Source organism: Amblyraja radiata, chromosome 25 (genome assembly GCF_010909765.2).
Source record: "Amblyraja radiata isolate CabotCenter1 chromosome 25, sAmbRad1.1.pri, whole genome shotgun sequence".
In the NCBI taxonomy this organism is placed as follows: Eukaryota; Metazoa; Chordata; class Chondrichthyes; order Rajiformes; family Rajidae; genus Amblyraja; species Amblyraja radiata.
Window position 1 is genome coordinate 16046547 of NC_045980.1, and position 26149 is coordinate 16072695.

Here is a 26149-nt window from a genome sequence, read left to right on the forward strand (position 1 = left end):
ATCATCTATCCATTTTCTCCTGAGATGCTGCCTGACCAGCCGAGTTACTCAAGCATTTCATGTTTATCTAAGGTAGCAAGAATACTTTGGTAACCAAATAAGGGGAGTAGAATTTGTAAAACTAAATTAATGTCATTTACATTTAATGCCAATTAGTCATTTACTAAAAGAAAATTTCAAATATTTGTGTATAATTTTAATTTGTAATTTATCATTAATCTACACCAATCTCAGTATTTATTTCATTTTCCTGAGGGAACTATGATACAAAATAAACCTCAATGTATATTGGTCTCCAGTATTTCTTGAGAACATTAAAAAGGATTTGCAAAGAACTACAGGTTGATATATGTCATCTTTGTAACATTGTTTCTGAAATTTAGGAGGGAGATTCCTGAGATCAAGAAGGGTTGCGATAATTTAAAATGTATGTGTTTTGCTTTATGAATAAAGTAAATTAATTTTCCTTTCATAAAATGCAATATGCTCCATGAGAATGTGCTCGGCAGTCCTTCAGATAGTTAGTCTTGTTTGGTGATACGTTATATCTCCCAAAGTTTAACTTATTTCTTGTACAAAATTAGAAAGAATTATTTCGTCCTTCATCTCATCAACATCATCACATACATATTGTTTCAAGCACCGTTGGAATAAGCCAGTTCGGTATTCCGACTGTGCATGCCCAGGTCATAGGTCACTCGCCATAAACATTGTTGGTAGTAGAGCATACAGACCTTCATTTCATATGTATTTTCCAGCTTTGATTCTTCTAGGTAAGAAAATCCTGCTTTCAAACTATGAATTAGTTGTATTTATTGTTCCTTTGTACAAAGCTACGATGATTTTGTTGTTTTTATTGCTTTATTCTTCGGTGAGTGAATGAGATTGTGCTGCTGTGTGGGGTCGGGTTCCATGGTCTGGGTTGGGCCTGGGACTCCGGCGTTGAGTTGCTGCTGGGCCGTTGCCGTCCCCGTCCCCTCCCTGGTGTCCCGTCCCTGTGCGGGGGCGGCTGGAGGTGTCGGGACGGGCTTGCAGCCGGCGAGGGGGAGAGGCGCTGGCTCCAGCTCAGCTCTGCTCCGGATCCGGGGGGGAGGGGCGTTCGGCGGCTGCTCCTCTCTCCTTGTCCAGTGGCTGTCGGTTTGCCCTCCTGGTGCCGGCAGGGGCCGAGCGCCAGTCATCGGCGAGGATACACACTGGGTGCTGTGGTGTCTCGACGGGTCAGGCAACATCTCTGTAGAAGGGTCTCGACCCGAAACGTCACCCATTCCTTTTCTCCGGGGATGCTGCCTGTCTAGATGAGTTGCTGCAACGCTTTGTGTGTTTCCCCGTTGATGGCTGGTGCGCGTCTTTCGCCGGCGCCGGTGGCTGGAGTTGGCGTTTCTTCTCTGCGCTGGCTGTGGGCCTGTGTCCGCTGGTGTCCCGTCAGTCCTGGGTCGCCCGGACGTCTCCAGAGGCGATGGGACACTCGGTGGGGGGGTGGGGAGGGATAGAGACAGGGTGGTCCAGTGGCAGTTCGGCAGCGCTTGCGGTGCCAGGGACCCAGGTTCGATCCTGGCTGTGGATGAGGCACAGGTCTGTGTGCGCGTTCTCTCCTGTCTCCCACGCGCATCTGCCCCCCTCTCTCTTGCTGTTACACCCCGCTCTTCCGCTACCTGGCACCCCCGTTCCTCAGATTAAATATATTTTTACACATAAATTATGAATAAAGTTAAGAATTTATACGCAGTTTTTTCAGCCAGCGCTTGGTTCACTTTTTCTTTATGGCGAATTACCTTTGACAAATCTCATGATATCTTGCGTTTTTCGGAATACCGAACTCACTTATTGAGTAATGTGCATTGAAGTCAAATTAATATTCTCGAATTTCAAGCGTCAACAGTGTTTTATTGTCATGTCCCAGATAGAACATTTAAAATCTTACTTGCAGTAACACAACAGAATATGTAAACATAGTACACTATAAACAATATAATAAACGAGAAAGAAAAGTTCAGTGTCAATATGCAGTCTCAATTCTGGTGAGTTCTGACATGGCTCACGAGTCCAATTTGTGAACCGCGCACTCGAGGGCAGTGGGGCAGATGAAGGTCATCGCTGGCAGGTTCTGGACAGCAGCCTTCCTCCTCTCCCTGCCTTTGGTAAGTCGCTCTAGGCGGCGCTCCTCAAAGCTGCTGGCTGCTGATCGGACTGCTTCCAGTTGCTTGGGTGCAAGACCACAATAGTGGAGATGGTCCTTGACGCAATCTTTGTACCGCTTCCTGGGACGCCCATGGTTCCTTTGTCCCTGGGAAAGAATGCCGTAGAAGACCTGTCGAGGCATGCGGGTTACATCCATCCTGATGACGTGCCCAGTCCATTGGAGCTGTGCTTTGATGATCATTGCCTCAATGCTTGTGAAGCTGGATCTATCCAATACTTCTAGGTTGGGCACTTTGTCCTGCCAGCGAATGCCCATGAATGGACCATTAGGAACGCATATGGAACTTCTCAAGTTGACGGATGTGATTCCTATACAAGGTTCACGTTTCACAGCCATAGAGCAGGCTGGAAAGCACAACTGCTTTGTAGACTTTGAGTTTAGTTGACAGCTTGATGTTGTGATTGTTCAACACTCGTGCACGCATTCGTCCAAGTGGCTTTGCTGATGCTCGTTAAGATTTCCTTGTCCAGGGAGCCATCAGATGATATTACACTTCCCAAGTATTTGAAGGCATCAACGGCTTTCAGCTGTGTGCTGTCAGTGTGGACACTTGGGGGCGGTGCTGCAGAGTCTGGAGCCGCTTGGTGGATTTTGCTGAGGCTGATTGTGAGACCAAAAGCCTGTGCTGCTTCTGCAAATTTGGTCACAATGAACTGTAAGTCAGACCCCTCGTGAGTCATGAGGGCGCAGTCATCCGCAAAAAGGGCTTTGAGAATGAGCTGTTCGTGCATCTTGGTTTTGGCGTTCAGTCATCGAAGGTCAAAGAGAGATCCGTCCAGACGGTACTTCAGATATACACATATACATTAGTGATCCTCGAACTATGCTTGTTCGGACTTTGCTGGATTTACCTTGCACTAAACGTTATTTCCTTATCATGTATCTATACACTGTTAATGGCTCGATTGTAATCATGTATTGTCTTTCCGCTAACTGGATAGCACACAACAAAGCTTTTCACTGTACCTCGGTACATGTGACAATAAACTGAACTGACATACATATGCATACTCGCACGTGTGCGTGTGTATGTGTGCGCACAAATATCACTGTTTGGATTAATCAACTAAGCTGATTGATAACCAGAATGACAGCTGGTTGTATAGTTTTGTGTTGTGGTTTTATCATGTGAATAGAGAGGGAATGTTTGTGATAGGATGATGACTGAGGTAGGACAATTTTTCTTCATTGTCATACAATCATATAGCAGACAACAGGCATTGTGGCTCGCTGAATCCATGCTCACCATCAATCATTCAATTACACTGTTCCTACATTGATCACATTTTATCCTTCCCACCTTCCCATCAACTTCCTCCAGATTCAAAAGCAGTTTCTTCTCCGCTGTTATCAGATTATTGAACCTCCCACATGCTCCCAATATTTCAGTCCACCTTGTGGCTCTCGCACCATTTTTAATCAACACTTTCTCTTTAGCTGTAACACTATATTCTCATTACCTGATGCACTCATGCATGGTATGATTTGCCTGTATAACAAACATTTTTATCTGTATATTGGTACAAATTACAATAATAAGCCAATATTAATAGATTTTATCACTTAGTTACATACTATGGGCAATTTACAGTGGCTAATTCATCTAGTAACCCTCATTAGAGGAAACCGGATCCACTGGAGGTAACCCGTGAGGTCACATGGAGAACATGCAAACTGCACACAGCACTGGAGGAGGTTAGGAACACAATCACTGTATTTTGAAGCAGTAGCTATACCAGCTCCACAACTGTACCAAAGAAGAGGGAAATTAATGTTTGTTAATTGTTGCTAATCCGTTAATCACACTGGATTATACAAGTAATCGGGCACTGGTTCTGATTTCCGGTGGAAGGCATTATGACAGAATCTGGTACTGCTACAGAGGTTATCTTGGTGACAAACATCCACAATTTCGATTGAAAAAACAATGCAAAACAGTCTTTCCTGGCACTGCAGTTGCACTATGATGCCCTCGGGTCAGATTAGTTTAGATGAACAGTTTTACACCTTTTTTTATTTTAAATTTTATGTATTCCGCTAATAGTTTTCTCTGAATAATTTTGAAATCTTATTCAACGCTGTAAATATTTGCATTTTGAGGAATTTGTGAAAAATTAGATTGCTGGCAAAAGATTTATTTAATTGTGCATTTGCAAATAATAAACAATTGAAGTAAAGTAAATTAAATAATAAACAATTGCGAAAGGTACAGAATTATTGTGACACTGAAGGTCAAGTCCTAATAATATTTTATTCTTTGTTTGTTTACTTTCATGACTAGGATTGTGTCCAGTTAAACCAGTACAAGTTAAAAGATGAAATTGGAAAGGTGAGCATCAAAATATATATATATTATAGCATTAATTTTCTACATGATTTGGGCAGGTTTTGAAGATAGCATGCTTTCAATTGATGAACTACATGTAATTGATTTCTGAAAATATTTTTTTTGTGCAGGGTTCCTATGGCGTTGTCAAACTGGCATATAATGAAGATGATAATACCTACTATGTACGTGTTGGAAAAAGTCAAACATTCTTCCTATTGGGTATACTAAATCAAGAATTTGATCTTTCCCGTTACTGCTTTTAAGTTGATAGACAACCCAAACAAGGAGTGTAATTCTATTATAAATATAAGAGCCATTTAATGTTATCTTAGATAGTGTTTAACTCAGCACCTCCAAGCAATCCCTATATCTGCAACAGCCTTGCAGCACTTGGAGTGTAATGGAGAGCAAGGCCTCGCAGAATGGAGCCGTCTGCAAGTGGCAATAAACCCTTGGGAGGCATAATCTGTAGCCCTGCCCATAATGCACAATTTAAAAAATGGAAATAGATTTAAATAATTTTTTTTAAGTTAAAAAAATTATTTTAAACATTTAACTGGGGCAAATTAATTGAAAGATTAACTAAAACATTAATATTACTTAAATTAAAAAAAAAAAACTTTTCAGTTTAGTTTGCTGACCATTTTCAGGTGAATAATGCTGGACTAGAACACAAGATGCTGCTGACGTAAAGCTGAGGGTAGCAATGAAGTACACCTTGTTCCTCGGCTCAAAACATTCGTACCCTGCCACTGAGTTCGGCAGCAGAGTAAATGGTCAAATGCTTTGGCATTTCTTAGTTTAGAGATAAAGCATGGAAACAGGCCCTTCGGCCCACTGTGTCAGCGCCAACCAATGATCACCTGTACACTAGTTCCATGTTATCCCAGTTTTTCATCCTACACACTAGGGGCAACTTACAGAAGCCAATTAACCGATAAACCTGCATGTCTTTGGTGCAGCATCCAAGAAGGAAAATTATGATTGCACGAACTGACATGCAGCAACTTTGCAGATATTGCCCCTCTAAACCACTAAATTGTCCCAAAAATATTTTTTGTACTAAGAATTCTCTATTTGATTCTGACAATATTGAATTGTATGCAGAATGAAATGGTTAGTTTGTTCAGTTTAATGGTTTTGATTATGTGTTTTAGTCATGTCTGTTTTAAAGTTTATTAAAGATATTTTTTTGTAAAATAAATGATTTATTCTAGTTTTAATATTTTAGATACATGGGTGCCTAGGTTATGTAAATAAATAAATCTCTCAGTTTTGACATCTTTGACTTGTCTAGTATTTTAAGCTTAAATGTGAATTAAAAACTTTGCTGATAATTTTCTTGTTAGGCAATGAAAGTCCTTTCTAAAAAGAAGTTAATTAAACAAGCTGGATTTCCCCGTAAGTATCCTGCGTTTATAATGTGCCAATATTTCTGTAGTTATAGAAATTAGAAATCCAAAGCATACCACCTCCTCTGTGAAACACGGTGGTGGAGGTGTTATGGCCTGGGCATGTATGACTGCTGAAGGTAGTGGCTCACTTATCTTCATTGATGATACAACTGCTGATGGTAGTAGCATAATGAATTCTGAAGTGTATAGACACATCCTATCTGCTCAAGTTCAAACAAATGCCTCAAAACTCATTGGCTGGCGGTTCATTCTACAGCAAGGCAATGATCCCAAACATACTGCTAAAGCAACAAAGGACTTTTCCAAAGCTAAACAATTGTCAATTCTTGAGTGGCCAAGTCAATCACCTGATCTGAACCCAATTGAGCATGCCTTTTATATGCTGAAGAGAAAACTGAAGGGGACTAGCCCCCAAAACAAGCATAAGCTAAAGATGGCTGTAATGCAGGCCTGGTAGAGCATCACCAGAGAAGACACCTATCACATTCATGGTATTGTCCATGAATCGCAGACTTCAAGTAATCATTGCATGCAAAGGATATGCAACAAAATACTAAACATGACTACTTTAATTTACATGACATTGCTGTGTCCCAAACCTTATGGTGCCCTGAAATGGGGGGACTATGTATAAACACAGCTGTAATTTCTACATGGTGAAACCAAAATGTATAAAAATGTCCTTTATTAAAATCTGACAATGTGCACTTTAACCATACGTGATTTTTTTTTCTATTACAAATCTCAAATTGTGGAGTACAGAGGCAAATAAATAAATGATGGGTCTTTGTCCCAAACATTATGGAGGGCACTGTACTTGTTATAGCATTTATACTAGCATTGGACTTTGGGTGAATGGCAGTTTTTTATTAAGAAGCTGTTGTTCATTTGAGGATGCAATACAAATGGAGAGAAAGGATGACTAATGCACAGATACTTAAATGAGTAGAAGGGCACAGTGTTGGAGAAACTCAGTGGGCCAGGCAGCATCCCCGGAAAACATGGATAGGGGATGTTTTGGGTCAGGACTTTTCTTCAGAATGAAGAAGGGTCCCGACCTGAAATGTCCCCTATCCATGTTCTCCACAGATGCTGCCACACCCGCTGGGTTACTCTAGCACTTTATGACCTTTTGTATAAACAAGCATTTGCAATTCCTTGTTTCTACTTAAATGGGCACAGAGCTACCAAGTAAATAATAGTTCTTTACTGGTCATTAGGTCGTCCTCCACCTAGAGGCGCCAAAGCAGTTCCACAAACCTCAGTGCAACTTAAAGGACCTTTGGATTGTGTGTACCAAGAAATTGCCATTTTGAAAAAGTTGGATCATCCAAATGTGGTCAAACTAATTGAAGTAGGTTTTTTACTTTTCTCTTATCTGCTATCTGTTTGGAGGAGACAATATTAGTTATCAGATTATTTTTAAATCTGCATCAACATAATTTGTTACCTTAGCTATTTCCAAAATGCTTTATTGTATTGCAAGCACTATTTTTCCTTTTAAAAAATTAAATTGTAAGGGTCGCAGCCAATTTTACCGAGTTTTAGCACTTTAGCTCCTTCAAAAATAAAGCTATTAAAGTCTTTAAATATATTATCTTTATATGGTTTTATGCCGGTCAAATCAAAACCAAGCAGCTTGGAGACCCCTCCAGGTCAAAGAGGTAAAATTATATTCAATTATAAGTTTGCAGAAATTTGAGTTTACTGGAGAACATGAAAAGTAAGATGGCAAGATCATTTTTTTACTGTTTTTATTTTACACAAATTATTGGAAAGATTTAAGCACTTTAACTGATTTTTAAAAAAAAAGTAATTTACTTTTAAGTTGTATTTAGAAACACTCTGAGACCCTGAGAACTATCAAAGCCTTCAGGGTATTTTTATGATGTCTTCTCCAGTGTGCCTGCCCTCTGCTCAGATTATTACAATCTGAGATGCATCAAGTCAGCAATATAATCCCAGGTCTGAACCAGATAATCCTGAAAGTGAGAGAAAGCCTTTACTGCCAAAATCTAACCCAATCTGACTTTGCTGTAATACAGTTTGAACAAGTTATAACATTTTGTAGTGTAGTGAGGCTTCATATTGTTTGTGGATGGGAACATTACAAACAAAACGTATAAATGAGCAGGAATAAAATGATGCAGTTAATGTCAGATTTAGCTTTTATCGCCTTTTTGTCCAGTTTAGTTTTGGGGTTTTTTTGTTTCTTTTCTGGACAGTTATATTTTCTTACATATATCATTGAATATTATTCAGATTTTCAGCTATAACTTTCTTTCAATAGATGTACTGATTATGTTAAATGGTAAGGCTAATAAAACCAAGAATATAAACTTGAGCCTTTCAAAGGCAGCCTGGGAAATTATATGTATAGGAAGGAACTGCAGATGCTGGTTTAAACCGAAAATAGACACAAAAAGCTGGAGTAAATCAGCGGAACAGGCAGCATCTCTGGAGAGAAGGAATGGGTGACGTTTTGGGTCAAGACCCTTCTTCAGACTGGTTAGGGATAAGGGAAATGAGAGGTATAAACGATGATGTGGAGAGATAAAGAACAATGAATAAAAGATATGCAAAAAAGTAACGATGATAAAAGAAACAGGACATTGGTAGCTGTTTGTAGGGTGAAAACGAGTAGCTAATGCATCACTGGGAAATTATATTCTCTTATTAGCAATCTGTCAGAAACTAGCATCGATAAATGTATGCTTAAAAAAAACAATTTTGTCTGATAACAATGATCTTGAAGCTCTGAGATTGGTACCAATTTCTTTAGGGATGGAAATTTGTCTGCAACAGATCTTACAACTTCAGTTTCACAACTTTAATAAGTAGCCAATTTTAAACTTTCCTTTGAAATAGCAGAAAATTGTAGCAAATCACCATATTATACAAACAAATTCAAGTGGGTCCACTAATAACCATAATATTTTATTGCTAAAAATGATAATAATTGCTGATCAAAATGTTTTATAGTCAGGTCCACGATTTGAATATTCTCTTAATTGTAGCTGTGTGTTCCTACCATGTGCTTTCTTAACATGGTTTAAGTAAAGGCATGTTTCAATGAAATTGCTCCTCCATTGCAGGTACTTGATGACCCCAGTGAAGACCATTTGTATATGGGTACGTTCTAATGAAAACCTTCCATTAGTTCAAAAAATATGTGTTCCAGAGTAGCATACAAATAATCCAATCTGAAAAATCTAGTAAGTAGCAAATGTCCATGAATTTTCTTTGGTAGACTAGCATCAACAGTTATTTGTCTCCATGAATTAAGAATGGTTACGATGTACTTTGCATTCTAATCCTCAGCCATGGTCGATATAAATCTTGTGACCATTAGTCAATGCAATTGGGTTGATAATCTTGGGTAAAAGTGTTTATCAATATTTTTAATTAACTATTAACACTTTATTTCTAATTGCTTTTTCATCTTTATAAATTTTGTTAAAATAAATCATGGCTGTTTTAATGGTTTTTGCACATCACTGATTATCAGAGATGGATAAAAATAGTATAATGACCCACGACAGTAGCAGGCTATAGCCAGAGCATATAATTGGAAGGAGTCTCTGAAACCATCACCAGATGTTTTAATGCGATTTCTATGGGGAAACGAGAGAACCATTTGAAAGATACGTTGGAAATAGACAATAAGTAAATAAATCTGTCTTGGGGGAATTACAGTCTAGGGAAAACAAACTTTCTATCTAGGTTCCCTGCAGTAATCAGACACCATTGTCTCTTAAGAGCGCAGTGTCACAATAGGTTGTCATTGAAATTGATATAATTACTTCCATTCAGCCTTAAGTAAAAATATTGACACGTGCAATGAAATTTCATAATGCTGGAAAAATTATTTTTATTGTCTCAGAAAAAAACACCAATCCTTTTCATGTGTGGAATTTAATAAAATTCAGAAAAAGTGTAAAGTGGACATTGTCTCATAATTTGTTCTGTGTATGTATGTGTGTTTCCTTTTAAATATTTGGCTTGTTAAAAGATTAAGACCACTAGTTTAAATATTGAATTAGTATTGAAACAGTTAAATATTATGGTGGGCAAGGCGCATTTGTCTTGGTCAGTAATGGGGATGAGAAAGAATCAGACCTGAGGAAATGCTGATGTCTACCCTTGCAATACTTGACGTGCATTTTTTCAGCCATCCTGCGGTAGTGGAAAATTTCATAAAATACAGACCATATTTTCAAATCAAAGAATTGACAATGTTTAGTCCAACATCCGGCCACAGTGATTATAATTTTCAAGTATTTAAGTGTGGCAGATATGCTTAAAAAGCACATTGTTTCTGAAACTGGCAGAGGAACACACTTTCAGAGCAAGTACTAGTCACTGGTTGGTAGTTTTACTTGACTTCACCTAAATGAAGTGAATCTATAAATGTGGCTGAGTTGAGTTCAAGTTGGACACTCATAAAATAATGCCGCCAATTGAATTTATAAATCTGGGCTGTGGATTCTTTGCAAATGTTTTATTATGGATATAAAAATATATTTGTAAACAAGTGAAAATGAATTTGACAAATATACATTGCTGATGTAAATCACAAAAAAATAAGGTACCAACATAAAAATATAGCGATAGCATGATTTTATGTGACTAAGGCACATAAAATACAAACTGTTATTTCTTTTTCAGTCTTTGAATTAGTGAAACAAGGGTAAGTATCTTTTATTCTTTAAAGTTTCTGACAAATCCAAATAGTGCTGTAATTTAATTGAATTGAATTAATTTTATTAGCCAAGTATGTATACGTACAAGGAATTTGCCTTGGTGCTTTGCTTGCAAGTAACAACACGATATACAGTAAACTTCCCCTGCAGAAGAATAAACACCTGACCCTATACCTCCTCCCTTGACTCTGTCCAGGGACCCCAACAGTTCTTTTAGGTTAGGCAGAGGTTCACAAGCACTTCCTCCAACCTCATCTACTGTATCCATTGTTCAAGATGTGGACTCTTATACATCGGCGAAACTAAACGTAGACTGGACGATCGTTTCGCTGAACACCTTCGCTCAGCCCGCCTGAACCTACCTGATCTCCCGGTTGTCAAACACTTTAATTCTCCTTCCCATTCCCACACAGACCTTTGTGTCCTAGGTCTCCTCCATTGTCAGAGTGAGGCTAAATGCAAATTGGAGGAACAGCATCTCATATTTCGCTTGGGCAGCTTACAGCCTAGTGGTATGAATATTGATTTCCCTCACTTCAGGTAGCCTCGACATTCCCTCTCTATCCCTCCCCCACCCAAGTCGCACTAGCTTCTTGTTTTCACCCAACAAACAGCTAACTATGGCCTGTTTCCTTTATCATAGTTCCTTTTTTTGCATATCTTTTATTCATTGTTTTTTATCTCTCCACATCATCTATATCTCTTATTTCCGTTATCCCTAACCAGTCTGAAGAAGGGTCTCGACCCGAAACATCAACCATTCCTTCACTCCAGAGATGTTGCCTGCCCGCTGAGTTACTCCAGTTTTTTTGTCACATCCTGACTTGAATCAGTATGGTTCTTCAACTTGTGTGCGGAATCCAGAAATGTAATTGATGGTTAATGATTTCCTCATCCTGTTTTTATCCATCTGGCCAATTGACAAATGTCTAACTTCTCCTCATTTCATTGCAAACATTAAAAATGTATTGTCTCCATTTGTTAGCAGCTCTTATTAATGTTGGCACTCGAGACGCACCTACTTGTTTTCAATTGATAACGTGTTTTTTCAGCCCTGTGATGGAAGTTCCAACTGATAAACCCTTGACAGAAGAACAAGCACGATTCTACTTTCAGGATTTGACTATGGGAATTGAATTCTGTAAGTGCGTGATCTACTCCTTTGCATGCCTCAGAAGAGGAAGAGGGGATCAAAGATGAAATGTTGGCTGACAGTGTTAATTTCCCTTTTTTATTCTCTCTGACTAGATTTGCTCTGTCATGTGCAAATCTAGTCAGAGGGAATAAAAAAGGGAAATTAACACCGTCAGCCAACATGTTGGATGTTAGCTGCTAAACTTTCCCCTGAGCTTTTGCTGTCTGTAATTGAGAGATATATGAAAGTTGTCCAAAATAACTCTTCCTTCCTGAGGGATGGTGAGATTGGAAACTAGAAACAGTGGAAGCAATCCTCCCCAAAATCACGCTTTAATATTAGGCAAAGCACAGTTATTCAACAATTCTGCAACATTTCGAGCTGGATGAACTAAATAACCTTTTCCAGTTAAATGGCCTAAGATATCAGAAATGGGGATGGACATAAAGGGATTTTTAAGAAACAGAGAAGTGAGGTAAGGAGAGAACAGAAAGCAAGGTTGAGATAAAACAAAAGGCAGGGAAAAATAAAAATATTTTCACAGGAAGAAAGGGGGATTGATGAATAATAAAAGGGAGAATTTGGAGGAAGTAGAAATAGGTGTCAGAGTATAGTTATCAGAAATTACCATAAGAGTAAGATTATGGCTGTCAGAATGTGAGATTACCTGAAATTTTTGAGGTCAGAATTTACCAAAATATGTTTTTACCCTTGCCCATACCTCTTCTCTTTCCTTCCTCCTTTCTCTGACTTTAAAACCCTGTAATTTTCTCTGAAGGATCACTGACCTGAGACATTAACTGTTTATCTCTTCACAAAAGCTATCTGACCTGAATGTTTCCAGAACTTTATTCTAATAATAGTTTTCCTCAATTGGCGTTTGTAATATGCTCAGTAAATTTGACACTGAGGTTTGCTGCTGCTTGATATTTCATTACCACATAGGGGAGCATTACCCTGTCCCTCTTGCCCTGAGACATGCTGCTGCCCAGATAATTAACACAATGAAAATAATTGAGATAAATTTAAATGAAGTATGTTCTGCAGTTAAATTTTGTGTGTTTCTGCAGTGCACTATCAAAAGATCATTCATCGTGACATTAAACCTTCCAATCTCTTGGTTGGAGAAGATGGACGCATCAAAATAGCTGACTTTGGTGTTAGCAATCAGTTTGAAGGAACAGATGCTCTTCTAACCAGCAGTGTGGGTACTCCTGCGTTTATGGCCCCAGAGACCATTTTAGAATCCAGGAGGAATTTTCATGGCAAGGTAACAAAAAAGTAAATTTCACTTTCTCTGCAAACAAAAAATATCCTTCAACATACTTTTATCTGAAATTCCTAAATTGTTGCTATTTAGATTGAAATTTCATGTTGGAACTGAATTTTAATTTTCTCATTGAGTCGGTTTTTGTAAAAAGTATTACAATTTTACATATCCTATTCTCAGATCATAGTCATGATTTGTAACCCATCTATTTTAGTGGTCGCCCTTTCCTTTCGCAATGCTTAAAAATGTTTAAAATACATTTAAAACAATATATCATTATAGAAAAGGTTATACATTATTTCTGTAGGAGCCATTTAAGCTTAAGTTAGCAATGTTACAAAATTTTGAGATTTAAAAAATCAAGTCTATAATTTATCCCATCAGATAAAGCATAAAAAGAAGTTTAATTTGACACCTAATTCACTTTCATATCTCAAGTATTTAATAAGTTATGGTCATTTTCATACTCGGAAATTAGCATCTTGTTCCCTATTGATTTTCTATGGACATAACAAAAAAGCTGTGATCGTGTGCAGTCAAAAGCCCATAACCTTCTTAAAAATTAAGAGAACTGAATGAAATTTTCAGTTATCGTAGATTGAACCATTCTGAAACAAATATAAAATAATCTTACTTGGATGACCTGAAATTAAAGCATATAATTAGTTAGTTACCCAAGTGTAGCTAATTTCAAACTTCAATTACTAGATCTAAACATCTATCCATTTCTTAATAAATGATTAACATTTTTAAATAGCCTAAGTGTCCAAATAATATTCATAAATAATTCACAATAAAACATGATTTTAAAATCTCATTTACATTAATTTATAGGCCAAATGGAAGGAATTTAGTGTTCAATTGCTGCAAATTAAAGTCCATTTTAAATCAGCTTTCTAGTGGGATCCTGTGAACGCGCTGGTTTAGAATGTTCACATTGCGGTAGATTTGTGCGCCCAAATGCCCAGAAAAATACTGCGGGATATAATGGGCCCAAAATGAGCTACTCGCAATATTAAACTTTGTATAAAGGGATCTTAAGAAGCCCTTTTTAATGTAAAAATATACAGCTTACCTTCAGTTATTTGCTTTATGAGACCCTGATGGTTGCTGGTGGTCGCGGGTTTAGAGATTGATTTTTAAACTACTATAACTATTATACGAGGCCTTTAAAACTAATAATAGCTTTTGCGACGGGGTCTTCTAGCGATTTTTCGTTAATAATTATCTAGGCTGAACATCTTCGATTGGAACAGCCTAGAGAAAATCGCGTTTTAAACCCGCCCCCCTCTAAACGGCGCCAAAATCGCGCACACCCGCAGCGACAGATTTTCAGCGACGCTTCAGGTAGGCTTTGCAACATACCTACTTAAGTCAGTATATTATAGCCATGTCTAATATTTCTAGTTCTTATCTGTAGGTATGCTTGTAGGTGGGATTTGATACGTAGAGGGGTGTGTCTACTTCAGGGGAGACTAGCGCAGACTCATAAATTGGGAGTTAGTTTTGCCTCGAGGGATGATGAGTACAACAGTTTTTTACCATGGTAACGACAGCACGGTCACGACCGTACTGTCTGAAGAAGAAAAAGTTAATAAGAGGGAAAAGTTATGAATTACTTCTTTGTTTTGTACTACTTCAATAAAGACTAATTAATCAAGAGACAATGACTGGAGGATTCGTTTTTTACTATCTGCTATCTGTGAGTGCGGCGAGTGTGTAAGCTATGTCTCCACCACATCCCAAGAGGTAATAGCTTTCAAAGTTGGACTTTTTGAGAAGGTATAGAACTGCCATTATATTAAGTAAAAAACTGTTGTACTCACCATTCAATAGACAATAGATGCAGGAGTAGGTCATTTGGCCCTTTGAGCCAGCACCGTCATTCAATGTGATCATGGCTGATCATCCCCAATCAGTACCCCGTTCCTGTCTTCTCCCCATATCCAGTGACTCTGCTATTTTTAAGAGCCCTATCTTGTTCTCTCTTGAAAGCATCCAGAGAACCTGCCTCCACCGCCCTCCGAGGCAGAGAATTCCACACTCACCACTCTCCGTGAGAAAATGTGTTTCCTCGTCTCCGTTCTAAATGGCTTACTCCTTATTCTTAAAATGGTGCTCCTGGTTCTGGACTCCCCCAACATCGGGAACATGTTTCCTGCCTTTAGCGTGTCCAAACCCTTAACAACCTTATATGTTTCAATGAGATACCCTCTCATCCTTCTAAACTCCAGAGTGTACAAGCCCAGTTGCTCCATTCTCTCAGCATATGACAGTCCCGCCATCCTGGGAATTAGCCATGTAAACCTATGCTGCACTCCCTCAATAGCAAGAATGTCCTTCCTCAAATTAGGGGACCATAACTGCACACAATACTCCAGGTGTGGTCTCACTAGGGCTCTGTACAACTGCAGGAGGACCTCTTTGCTCCTATATTCGATTCCTCTTGTTATAAAGGCCAACATGCCATTCGCTTTCTTCACTGCCTGCTGTACCTGCATGCTTACTTTCATAGACTGATGTACAAGGATCCCCAGATCCAGTTGTACTTCCCCTTTTCCCAACTTGACGCCATTTAGATAGTAATCTGCCTTCCTGTTTTTGCTACCAAAGTGGATAACCTCACATTTATCCGCATTAAACTTCATCTGCCATGCATCTGCCCACTCTCCCAACCTGTCCCAGTCCCCCTGCATCCTCCTAGCATCCTCCTCACAGTTCACACTGCCACCCAGCTTTGTATCATTTACAAATTTGCTAATGTTACTTTGAATCCCTTCATCCAAATCATTGATGTATATTGTAAATAGCTGAGGTCCCAGCACCGAGCCTTGCGGTACCCCACTAGTCACTGCCTGCCATTCTGAAAGGGACCCGTTAATCCCTACTCTTTGTTTCCTGTCTGCCAACCACTTCTCTATCCATGTCAGCACTCTACCCCCAATACCATGTGCCCTAATTTTGCCGACTAATCTCCTATGTGGGACCTTATCAAATGCTTTCTGGAGGTCCAGGTACACTACATCCACTGGCTCTCCCTTGTCCATTTTCCTAGTTACATCCTCAAAAAATTCCAGAAGATTAGTCAAGCATGATTTCCCCTTCGTAAATTCATGCTGAATCGGACCGATCCTGTTACTGCCATCCAAATGTTCGGCTATCTCATCTTTTATAATTGACTCCAGCATCTTCCCCACCACCGATGTCAGGCTAACTGGTCTATAATTCCCTGTTTTCTCTCTCCCGCCTTTCTTAAAAAGTGGGATAACATTAGCCACCCTCCAATCCACAATCCGATTTCTAGAGCCACTTTCTTAAGTACCCTGGGATGCAGACCACATCAGGCCCTGGAGATTTATCAGCCTTCAGTCTATCCAACACCATTTCCTGCCTAATGTGGATTTTCTTCAGATCCTCCGTCACCCCAGATCCTCTGGCTACTACTATATCAGGAAGATTGTTGGTGTCCTCCTTAGTGAAGACAGGTCCAAAGTACCTGTTCAAATTCCTTGAGGCAGAACTAATTCCCAATCTATGAGTCTGCGCTAGTCTCCCCCGAAGTAGACACACCCCCCTACTTATCAATTCCCACCAACAAGCGTACATACAGATAAGAACTAGAAATATTAGACATGGCTATAATACACTGACTTAAGCTTAAATGGGTCCTACAATTTCATAAAGATGCACAAAATACAAATTTTATCCTTGATTTTGTGGAAAAATCTAATTGTCTTGAGGAGAAAAGATAACACTGTATTAACCATGTAGTAACAATACAAAATGAAGGGAAAAAATACTGGTGAAAATTCTACAATGGAAACACGGTTCCTTTGAAATTTTCATTGTTGCGAAAATCAACCTTGGACCTTTAGTAAATTCTACATTTAAATGTTCATTGTTATATTTTATGTGCAGTGAATGTTTTCAAGACATTTCCTTCCGATATTAACTTCACAGCTGTAGCATGTTGTAATGCATTTGGATTCCGATTGATTATGATTTCTCTAATTAGGCTTTGGATGTTTGGGCGATGGGTGTCACACTATACTGCTTTGTTGTGGGGCAAGTAAGTAAAAATAATGAATGCAGTAGTTACAATAAAGCTGTGTAATTTAACACCTTTATATTAATGGCCATAATCTTTGGCTGTAAGAGAATGGATGTGAAAATGATAAAAGTTCTGTTTTTATGACAGTGCCCCTTTATGGATGATCAGATATTAAGTTTGCATAACAAAATTAAAAACTACCCTGTGGAATTTTCTGAACAGTAAGTATTTGACAAATTTATACTTTTTTAATACAATTTAACTTTTTTTCTAGCTTTTTCTGTGTATTTTATTATTTCTTTCTTGATCAAACTTCTTATTCTCATTCAGTAATTTTTTATTTGCAACCTTCTGTGAGTTGACAAATGTAATAATTTGAGGGGGAAAGTGGTTTCTCTTAATATAAATATTTAAGTGTTATTTTTCTATTTTTCAAACTAGGCCAGAACTGTCTGAAGAGGTGAAGAGTCTAATTTTTAAAATGTTAGATAAAAACCCAGAAACAAGAATCACAGTTTCACAAATCAAGGTAAAATAGATAATATTTTATTTTCAATCATTCTGGAGATTCATTGTTTTATCAGCACATTCCTCTCCATATAAGATGTAAAATGGAAGAAATCTGTTAATCTATCAGTTAATCTATACGCTGTGCACAGAATTTTCATGTTGAGAAAGATATTCACATAATGAAGATGATGGAAACGTATCCCAGCATGTCCACATTGCTCATTGGAGGAAAAAGTCAAAGTGAGGATCAATATGAAATGTATAATCAAGATTGTCATTTTGTAATTTCAAGTGGGGATGAATTTTGGATTTTGCTTTTTTTTCAGTAGTTTCACAAGGAACTTGTGCACCTCTTAGCTGAATTGCCAGTAAATATTAGGATTAATTTATGAATGAACAGGTCCTGAACTGGCTGACCAAGGTCAGCTGATCATTTTCTAACTCCTGGACTGTCCATGGAGATTCTTCAGAACAGGAGAATTTATGGCCATAAACTCATTCATTGGATTGAGAATTGTCTGGCTACTGGGATCAAATAATCTGTTTTATATTTATGGACATGAAGTGCTGGAGGAACTCAGCAGGTCATTCAGCATCTCTAGAGAACATGGATGGGTGGCGTTAGAGCTGAATTAGGCCATTTGGTCCATTGAGTCTGCTCCACCATTTGACCATGGCTGATCTATTTTTCCCTTTCAACCCCATTCTCCTGCCTTCTCCCCATAACCTTTGATGGCCTTATAAATCAAGGACTTATCACTCACCGCTTTAAAAATACCCTATGACTTGGCCCCAAAAGCCGTCTGTGGCAATGAATCCTACGGATTCACCACCCACTGGCTTAAGAAATTCTTCCTCATGTTTAAATGTTAGTAAATTATTTATTTCACTTTTAATAGGGTTTGGATGTTTCAGAATATCTGAGATTTTCAGGGATATTGAAAACCTTGCCACCTGGAGGTAGGGCTTTGCCTGCTGCCACAGGCTCCAATGATTGATGGCGGTCTTGTGCTTTGTACATCCCAAATGCCACAATGTTGGGATTGTAATGTAAGGGTTAAACAGACTATGTCAGCTAAAATTTAGTTATCAGCTAAATTAGCAGCACAGCGTTTCAAACCCTGCTTAGAAAAACAAGTAGATGTTTTCAAAGAATGCTTGGGCTAATTGAAAGGGACCAGTAAACATTGCGGCATTCATGGCCTCCTGCTTCACAGACCCCTACCTGTGAAGCAGTCTATATCCAATATTAGTGAAGGTATGCTTGGGAAAACGCAAAAAAAGGGCAGCACAGACTTTTGATGTTTGGGTATTATGGTGTTTTGGAGAATAGGGAACATGGAGGAGAGAGATAATTGTTAATACAATGTGGAGTATTGGCATTCATGGGATGTGAAGCAGGTAAGCTGGTTTAACCAGGGAAAAAACACTACTTCCAGCCCACAAGCATTGCTGTAAAGTCAGATTTGTATAATTGTAAAAGCTAAACTATTTCCAATTCCATATTTTATGTTTGTATAAGAAAAGGTGATAAATGAATACTGTGACATTACAGTGAATGTGTAAGAGTACACTGAAGAATATATTTTAGTGGTTGTTTCCGTTAACTTGCAGTTGCATCCATGGGTGACAAGACATGGTGCTGAAGCACTTCCTACAGAGGATGAGAATTGTGTACTAGTTGAAGTAACTGAAGAAGAGGTTGAGAATTCAGTCAAACATATTCCAAGTCTAGCTACAGTGGTAAGAGATTATTACATTAATTTAACAAGTCACAAGGTAAATCATTACATGTCCAATAAATATTGTCGATGCAGATAGTGCCTGTATTGTATTTGCTTGGTAAGAGTCTACTTCAAGTCTTAGAAACATCTTTATTTACTAATCCAACTGTTGTGTAAATCTCCAAAATGCCCTTTGTAAAGTTCAGTGCTTCCTGGGATGTACTAATATAAATTCTTCACTTTAGTGTACCACTAATCCATTGGCCAAATGTGGATTCATGCTTCGTTTATAATCATTGTCACTTGCAAGGCTTTGCCCTGTGGACTATTATTCCTAAATTGGCAACATTTCCAAAGATGAAAGTTCCAAAGAACTGTACAATCCTTAGTTTCACTGAATAATTTAGGTATTTAAACATCAGCCAACACGTTCGCAGAAGATAGTTGTTATTGCCCTAGATCAATTTCATACTTTTTTATTCAAGAAATTCAATAATATTGTGTGATTGTTTCAAACTTGCGTGCTTTATGCAATTCCTTTCAACAGGGACTACAGCTGCATCATGTAATTAAAGTAGAAAATTGTGGATTGGAAAGTAAATTAATGACGCTTGGAAATAAATTCACAGACTTTAATGGTATTTTTTTCTACATTGTATTGCTAAAGTTTTGCTATATTGTTAGTACTGTTTAAACGTAAACACCAAAAGTAAATTACCCATCATGTAAATCGACAGCTGAGTTATGTAGAGGAACATGCTTAATTATGCTTCCCAGAGCATAACTACTAGTTGAAGTAACTGAATTTCAGTTTGTTATAGATTGCAGAATGTTACAAAATTGTTGCTTTTTCTACAGATTCTCGTCAAAACAATGCTACGAAAACGTTCCTTTGGAAATCCTTTTGAGGGAAACAAGAGAGAGGAACGACCTATGTCTGTGTCAGGAAGCCTCCTTGTGTAAGTAGACAGTACTCTTATTTATTGTTTTAAGTTTCTAGGTAAGTTGAGTATGATTGTCATGCACGTACGCCAAACCAGTTGCTTCCACATAAGATGGATTGCTGGGATTTCTTCTTGGAGAAAAAAGGGAGAGTAGGGCTCTTAAGTAGGAGGTTATATCAGGGAAGAATGTTGAGGGATCAAATTTCCTTTCTGAAGTTCAACAACAACAAAAGCTAATTAAGGAAAATGTAATTGAAATATATCATCTGCTGCAACCATATTTCTAACCTCAAAAAAGTGGTTAGAAGGTGGCCTTGCATCCAGATACAATGTATTCCAGGCTACTGCTCAAGACAATGGCAACATCCCTCTGCTTGTCATGGACCTCTGCACAACAAAAAAACTAACTACTGGAACTCAACGGGTCAAGCAGCATCTGTGGAGGCAAAGGGATGGTTGTCACATTGGGTGGAGACACAGCAAACAGTGCTGGGGATGTGGAGGGAGGATAACCGGTCTATAAAGGTGAGAGGGAAGAGTGAAATAGAAGCTGATGGATGAAGCAGGGAGTATTAGAGCTGCTCTTTAGACTTGTCTGCAAAATAATAGTCAGCAATAAGATTCTGTTCTCTAACAGATCTGTCGAAATAGACTTGCTATTCAAGTACTGACCATGTGTATTACTCTTTGCAAATCATTTGGGAACGAATGTCGAATGCACCCAAGTTATAACTTCAATATGGAAACACTCAGCACTGTAAGCAGAATGATGAGCATGCTAGGAACATTGTTGATGTCCCAACTACAAATTCTTACAACTGTTCTCTGTATTCAATTTTATTTCCAGGAACTGCAGAAATTAAGATAGCTTTTGTATTTCATATGTGTAATGAATTTTGTAATATCTGTTGAAATAGAAAATCATGTTTAATACTGTTTTATGTAGCTTGCAGTCATCAAGACTGAAAATATGTGATTGTGCAGATTTTTTAGAGTTCAAGCCTTTTTAAGGTGACCTTGTTTTCATTCGCAACTCCTCCTTCAATTAGGGTACAATCAGCAGCACAGCGCCATTTAAATTCCGGGTTTGTAGGCATTATAATCCTAGTTTGTATGTGGTGTTAGCATATATTTGCTTTCTTATTGCAAAAATATTCTTTGTACCTTTTGTTAAAGTCATGTGTAATTTAAGGCTCATAAAACAGCACCTTGTGTGGTGAGATTCCCTATTTCTCTGGTCTTTGATCGGGTGGTTAGCTGTTATTACATATAATTGAAACAATTCCTTTGAAGCTCAATCACACAAATATATATATATTATAGACACAAGAAACTGTAGACATCGGCTTACAAAAGAATATACGGCGTGCTGGAGTAGCTCATCGGACCTGCTGAGCCACTCCAGCACTCTGCGCTTTCTCAAGAAAATATTGATATAATCAAAAATATTGTGGTTTAACATCCTTGATTATTGCTGTCACAGGAGTGTTGAATATTGTTCACAAATTCAACATAGAAATGAAAGTATAGTTGTCAAATGCTTGTTTATTCTTGTGTAAACTTTCCCCTAATTTCCAGAAGAAACAAGGCAGGAAATGTGAAATACTGCTACTTGCATAGTAGTCAAAGGTAAACACAATTTGAGTATACAAGTCTACGAGTTATTTCATGCAACCAGTAACTTTTAATTGCAACATGTTTTCTGCCATAATGTGTGAACCAAGACCTTAAAAGGTATTCAAGTGGATCATTATTTTCCTTTTGGATTTTTTACGGGTTAAGTAAAGAATTCTCTTCATTTAAAATTCAAATAGTCACATGCTGTATTCTCTTATATAAAAAAAATATTATATACACAATATTTGCATTTGACATTGACTGTCAATGCCTGTCACACTTTGTATTTCACAACAGCTTAAATGTGTACAGTGGAGCACATTGTACCAGGCACAAAGTTTAAATCAGATTTTGTATTAATTTACATACAAGTCCCTAACTAAAGGTCTCAACAGAACCCAGTGTTATGATTGTATATAGATTTAGCTTTGAGACCAAAGAGCCTGTTAGCCCCTAAGTCAGTATAATTAAAACATAGCAAAATATGAGTTAAGAAGTATATATGCTACTGAACTGTCTCATATACTGTACTTTATTATCGATGTTAATGGGTAATGGACTATTAAATGCCAATATTCTAATTACTGATTAATGCATTTATTAGCAAAGGCCAAAAAAAAATCAATAATCTCCTTTTGCTTGATAACAGGGTGGCACAGTGGCGCAGCTGGTAGAGCTGCTTCCTTACAGCGCTAGAGACTCTGATTCGATCTTGAGTTCAGGTGCAGTCAGTGGAGTTTTCAAGTTCTCCCTATAACCGCATGGGTTTCCTCCTGGTACTCTGGTTTCCTCCCACATCCCAAAGACGTGCGGATTTGCAGGTTAATTGGACTCTGTACAATTACCCTTAATGTGTAGGGAGTGGATGAGAATGTGAAATAACAGAACTCGTGTGAGTGGGTGATCAATGGTAACGTGGACTTAGTGGGCCGAAGGGCTTGTTTCCATGCTGTATCTCTAATCTAAAACAAAACTGAATAATGGTAGTTACTGACTTTTAAAGTAAATCTACATGAAGAATATTTACCCATACTTTATATGTATACGTTATACTGTGTTCACAATTAAATTAGTGCATTATGGCTAAATGTTACCACTGGTACCCATACTGGTTAGCTGCCTATTTGCTAGACAACAGTGGCCGAAAACACTCCAAACGATGCAACCTTTTAATTACATCAACATAGAAATATTTATTATCCTTCTATTGGAATGGATCACACATTATTTAAGAGGGCAGTTATTTCTGGAGATTAAGTAATATACTGCTTTTGTTTGCCTGCATGATGCTTCCTAAGCAAGCTTGCAAATTTGAGAGGTATTCAACAAATATCCTATCACCGCCACAGTATTAATAGCATGGTGCTTATTGCTTGCATGCACAAGTTTGTATTTTGCCAGTAATCAATAAAGAAATATCCCAGTTAAGTCATATCTGTCATTTAGTCAAATTCACCATTCTTGTAACTTGCTGCACTTAGTGAGTACAATATAAATTCATTGTTGAGCAGAGTTCCCAAAAAGAATTCTTAATTTTGCAATGAAACCAGGAGAAATTAATTCTCTCTAATGTACCTTTTCTAAAAGAAACTTTCGTCATTTCCATTTCTTCCTTCATTTTATTTGGTAAATTTGTTTTCTAATCAACATCAAAGACAAGTAAAGGTTTTGTGAGTTGTATTTTATTAAGTAAGAGATTAGATGTCAAATGACGGATGGGGTTTTTTTGCCATGTGATGCCAGTTGTCTTGTTTATCAAATATTTTTTTTTAACAAGGTCCCATTTTTATGTGTGTATGCCTGTGTCACTTCTCAGCATGGTACTTGATCACAGCCTGTCGATGTTATTCAGTGTTTAAGTATCGATCAGTGTGTTTTAACTGTTATTTTCCCCCTTTGTATATGGAAAGGACCAGGTGCTCCAGTTTCCTCTCACATCCCAAAGACAGTGAGTTTGTAGGTTAATTGGCCTCTAAATTATCCCTCGACTGTAGGGAGTGGATGCGAAAGTGGGATAACATAGAACTAGTGTGAATGGTGATCGATGGTCGGCATGGACTCAGTGGGCCGAAGGACCTGTTTCCATGCTGTATCTTTAGAAATTATTTTACTTATCATTTCACTATATTTGCGATAGGGATCACTGCAATGTGATTTATCTGTCCATCACTCTCAATTCTGCCACTGCCAGTATGTTCAGTTTTACTGTTCGCCACAATGTTTACCCATAACATACAAAACGTTTATGTACAAACACTAAATACAATTGCAGTACAATGGCAGAGGGTGGGAGAGAAATGGTGCCAGTGAAAAACATTGTTCAGTTGAATGTTCAAAATGTCATAATTTAACGTGAAGAGAAAAAATTACTATGGTACACAAATGAAATGAGTTTGCAAGACATCAAGAGTATAGTTGTATTTTGTGTTCTTATCGCATGTTGTCTGTCACATATTCTTGTCCTATATTGTAGAATTTACACTTCGATCTATGTACAAATCTATCTTCAGTGTTACTGGCAAATTCAAACCCTGCATGAAGTGAAGTGAATTTGAATTTCTGTTCAATAAATGTATTCTGTCTACAAAGTGTAATAGTTTGGTCATGTGGGGAAGGTTTATTTATCTACATTATCATACAAAGAGATGAAGCAGCTGTACAAAGTGTCAGATGTTTAACCTGTAACTCTTTAATTCATTTTTGGTGATGATCTCAATTGTATTGTGCAACACGCCTTGTCACATTGTCTACAATGGTTTTCTTTTAGGTTGTGTGTACCAAGTAATCTCCATTAATACTCTAACCAAGCCAAGTTGTTTTGTAAATCCTTGCTTCATAAAAAATCAATACAAAATAATAAAAGGTAGTGTAATATTAAGGGGAACAATTCTGAGAAATGTTGGACAGAGTTGATGTTGAATTCTCAAGGAAGATGACTTGTAGAACCTGTAAACTTCAAGATTAGATTGCATAATGAACAAAGTAAAAGGGCATTTAAGATAAATGACAACACTATCAGTAAATATAATTAAACTTATTTTTTCAGCTTGTGGACAAACATTGGCTAGAATTAATTGGCTGAAATAGGATGTATAGATTGGACATTGTATATTTTATATATTTCTAGGTAACAAACTGATATAGAGCGTGATTTAAATAAAAGGAGTAAAAACTTGGAATTTGACAAAAATAAATGGGCTTTCAACAAAATGCAGTAAATTATCTGTAATATCCAAAAATGTATTAATTTGCCATTTCATTGCAAACTATCTTATTTCGTTTTACTGATCATTTTTGCTTTATCTTATTTTATTTGTATTTGAAGAAAAATCATTATAGAATAGCATTCAATATAATTATAGATTGGCGATGTAGAGGAATTTCTTTAGGTAGTGGTGAATCTGTGGAATTTATTGTCACAGATGGAGGTGGAGCCCAAGTCACTGGGTATTTTTAAAGGAGAGATTGATTGGATGTTGATTAGTAAGGGCATCAAAGGTAATGATGAGAATGGGGTTGGGAGTGAAAAATAGATCAGTCACGATCAAATGACGAAGTAATCTCGATGAGCCGAATGGCTGAATTCCGGCCCCATGTCTTATGATCTTATAAGATATTGCAGTAAGTCCAGGCTGTTATCACAATATCCCTCTATACATCATAGGAGCTCCACATTCTTTAGACTTGGGTATTATTTTAAATAGAACAACAAAGTGATCAAACTATATAATCAAACTTTAATTAAAAATATATGTAATGGGTGAATCACCATTAACATCCATCTCTACGACATCATCCAACTCTGACGCTTTTCAGTCAATCTGCCATTGAAGTTCTGATACGGACCTTTTTCTTTTGCCTCAAGTGTTCCAATATTCTGGCAAATCTAAGCTATTACAGCTAATTTTAAAATCATCCACCATTTCTAAGCTAATTTTAAAATCATCCAACTCATTTTTACTTTTATAGAGTGTTGCTATTAATGTAACACGTTATTTTACCCATAGTTAAAAAATACTGCACATAATCCCTGATTACATTGCCTCGTTTTGAAATTTCAAGTTTTTGTGTTTGAGTCTGTCTATTATATACCTTTCCATCTCTAATGTTAACTGGCCTGACAACTCTCCAAGATCCCTGTCTTTTTTGACCTCTGGTGTATGCCTGATTTCTTCAATCCCCTATTTGCCCTAATGCCTTAACCTCTGGAATTCTCTTCTCACGTCTTTCTGTTATTTCTTTATTATTGCA

At 37.6% G+C, this 26149-nt stretch overlaps 1 protein-coding gene across 7 annotated transcripts in view; it reads left to right on the top strand.

Annotated features, from left to right (window-relative positions):
- The window catches only part of camkk2 (calcium/calmodulin dependent protein kinase kinase 2), a 56064-nt gene that overhangs the window by 26312 nt on the left and 3603 nt on the right, over positions 1-26149 (top strand). For 4 of the 7 annotated variants that reach the window (XR_004415693.1, XR_004415694.1, XM_033043260.1 and 1 more), the window contains exons 3-16: positions 4482-4529; positions 4658-4711; positions 5879-5930; positions 7165-7298; positions 9040-9076; positions 10613-10634; positions 11700-11788; positions 12853-13052; positions 17068-17121; positions 17251-17324; positions 17545-17632; positions 19228-19356; positions 20196-20296; positions 21860-21910. Coding sequence is in view for 5 of the 7 variants with exons in the window: in XM_033043260.1 (XP_032899151.1) it covers positions 4482-4529; positions 4658-4711; positions 5879-5930; positions 7165-7298; positions 9040-9076; positions 10613-10634; positions 11700-11788; positions 12853-13052; positions 17068-17121; positions 17251-17324; positions 17545-17632; positions 19228-19356; positions 20196-20296; positions 21860-21910 (1133 nt within the window). In the remaining 2 variants the exon portion in view is untranslated. Of the gene's footprint in view, positions 1-4481; positions 4530-4657; positions 4749-5878; positions 5931-7164; positions 7299-9039; positions 9077-10612; positions 10635-11699; positions 11789-12852; positions 13053-17067; positions 17122-17250; positions 17325-17544; positions 17633-19227; positions 19357-20195; positions 20297-21859; positions 21911-26149 lie in introns of all 7 variants that reach the window. The other 3 variants (XM_033043264.1, XM_033043265.1, XM_033043263.1) reach the window with 2 other exon arrangements.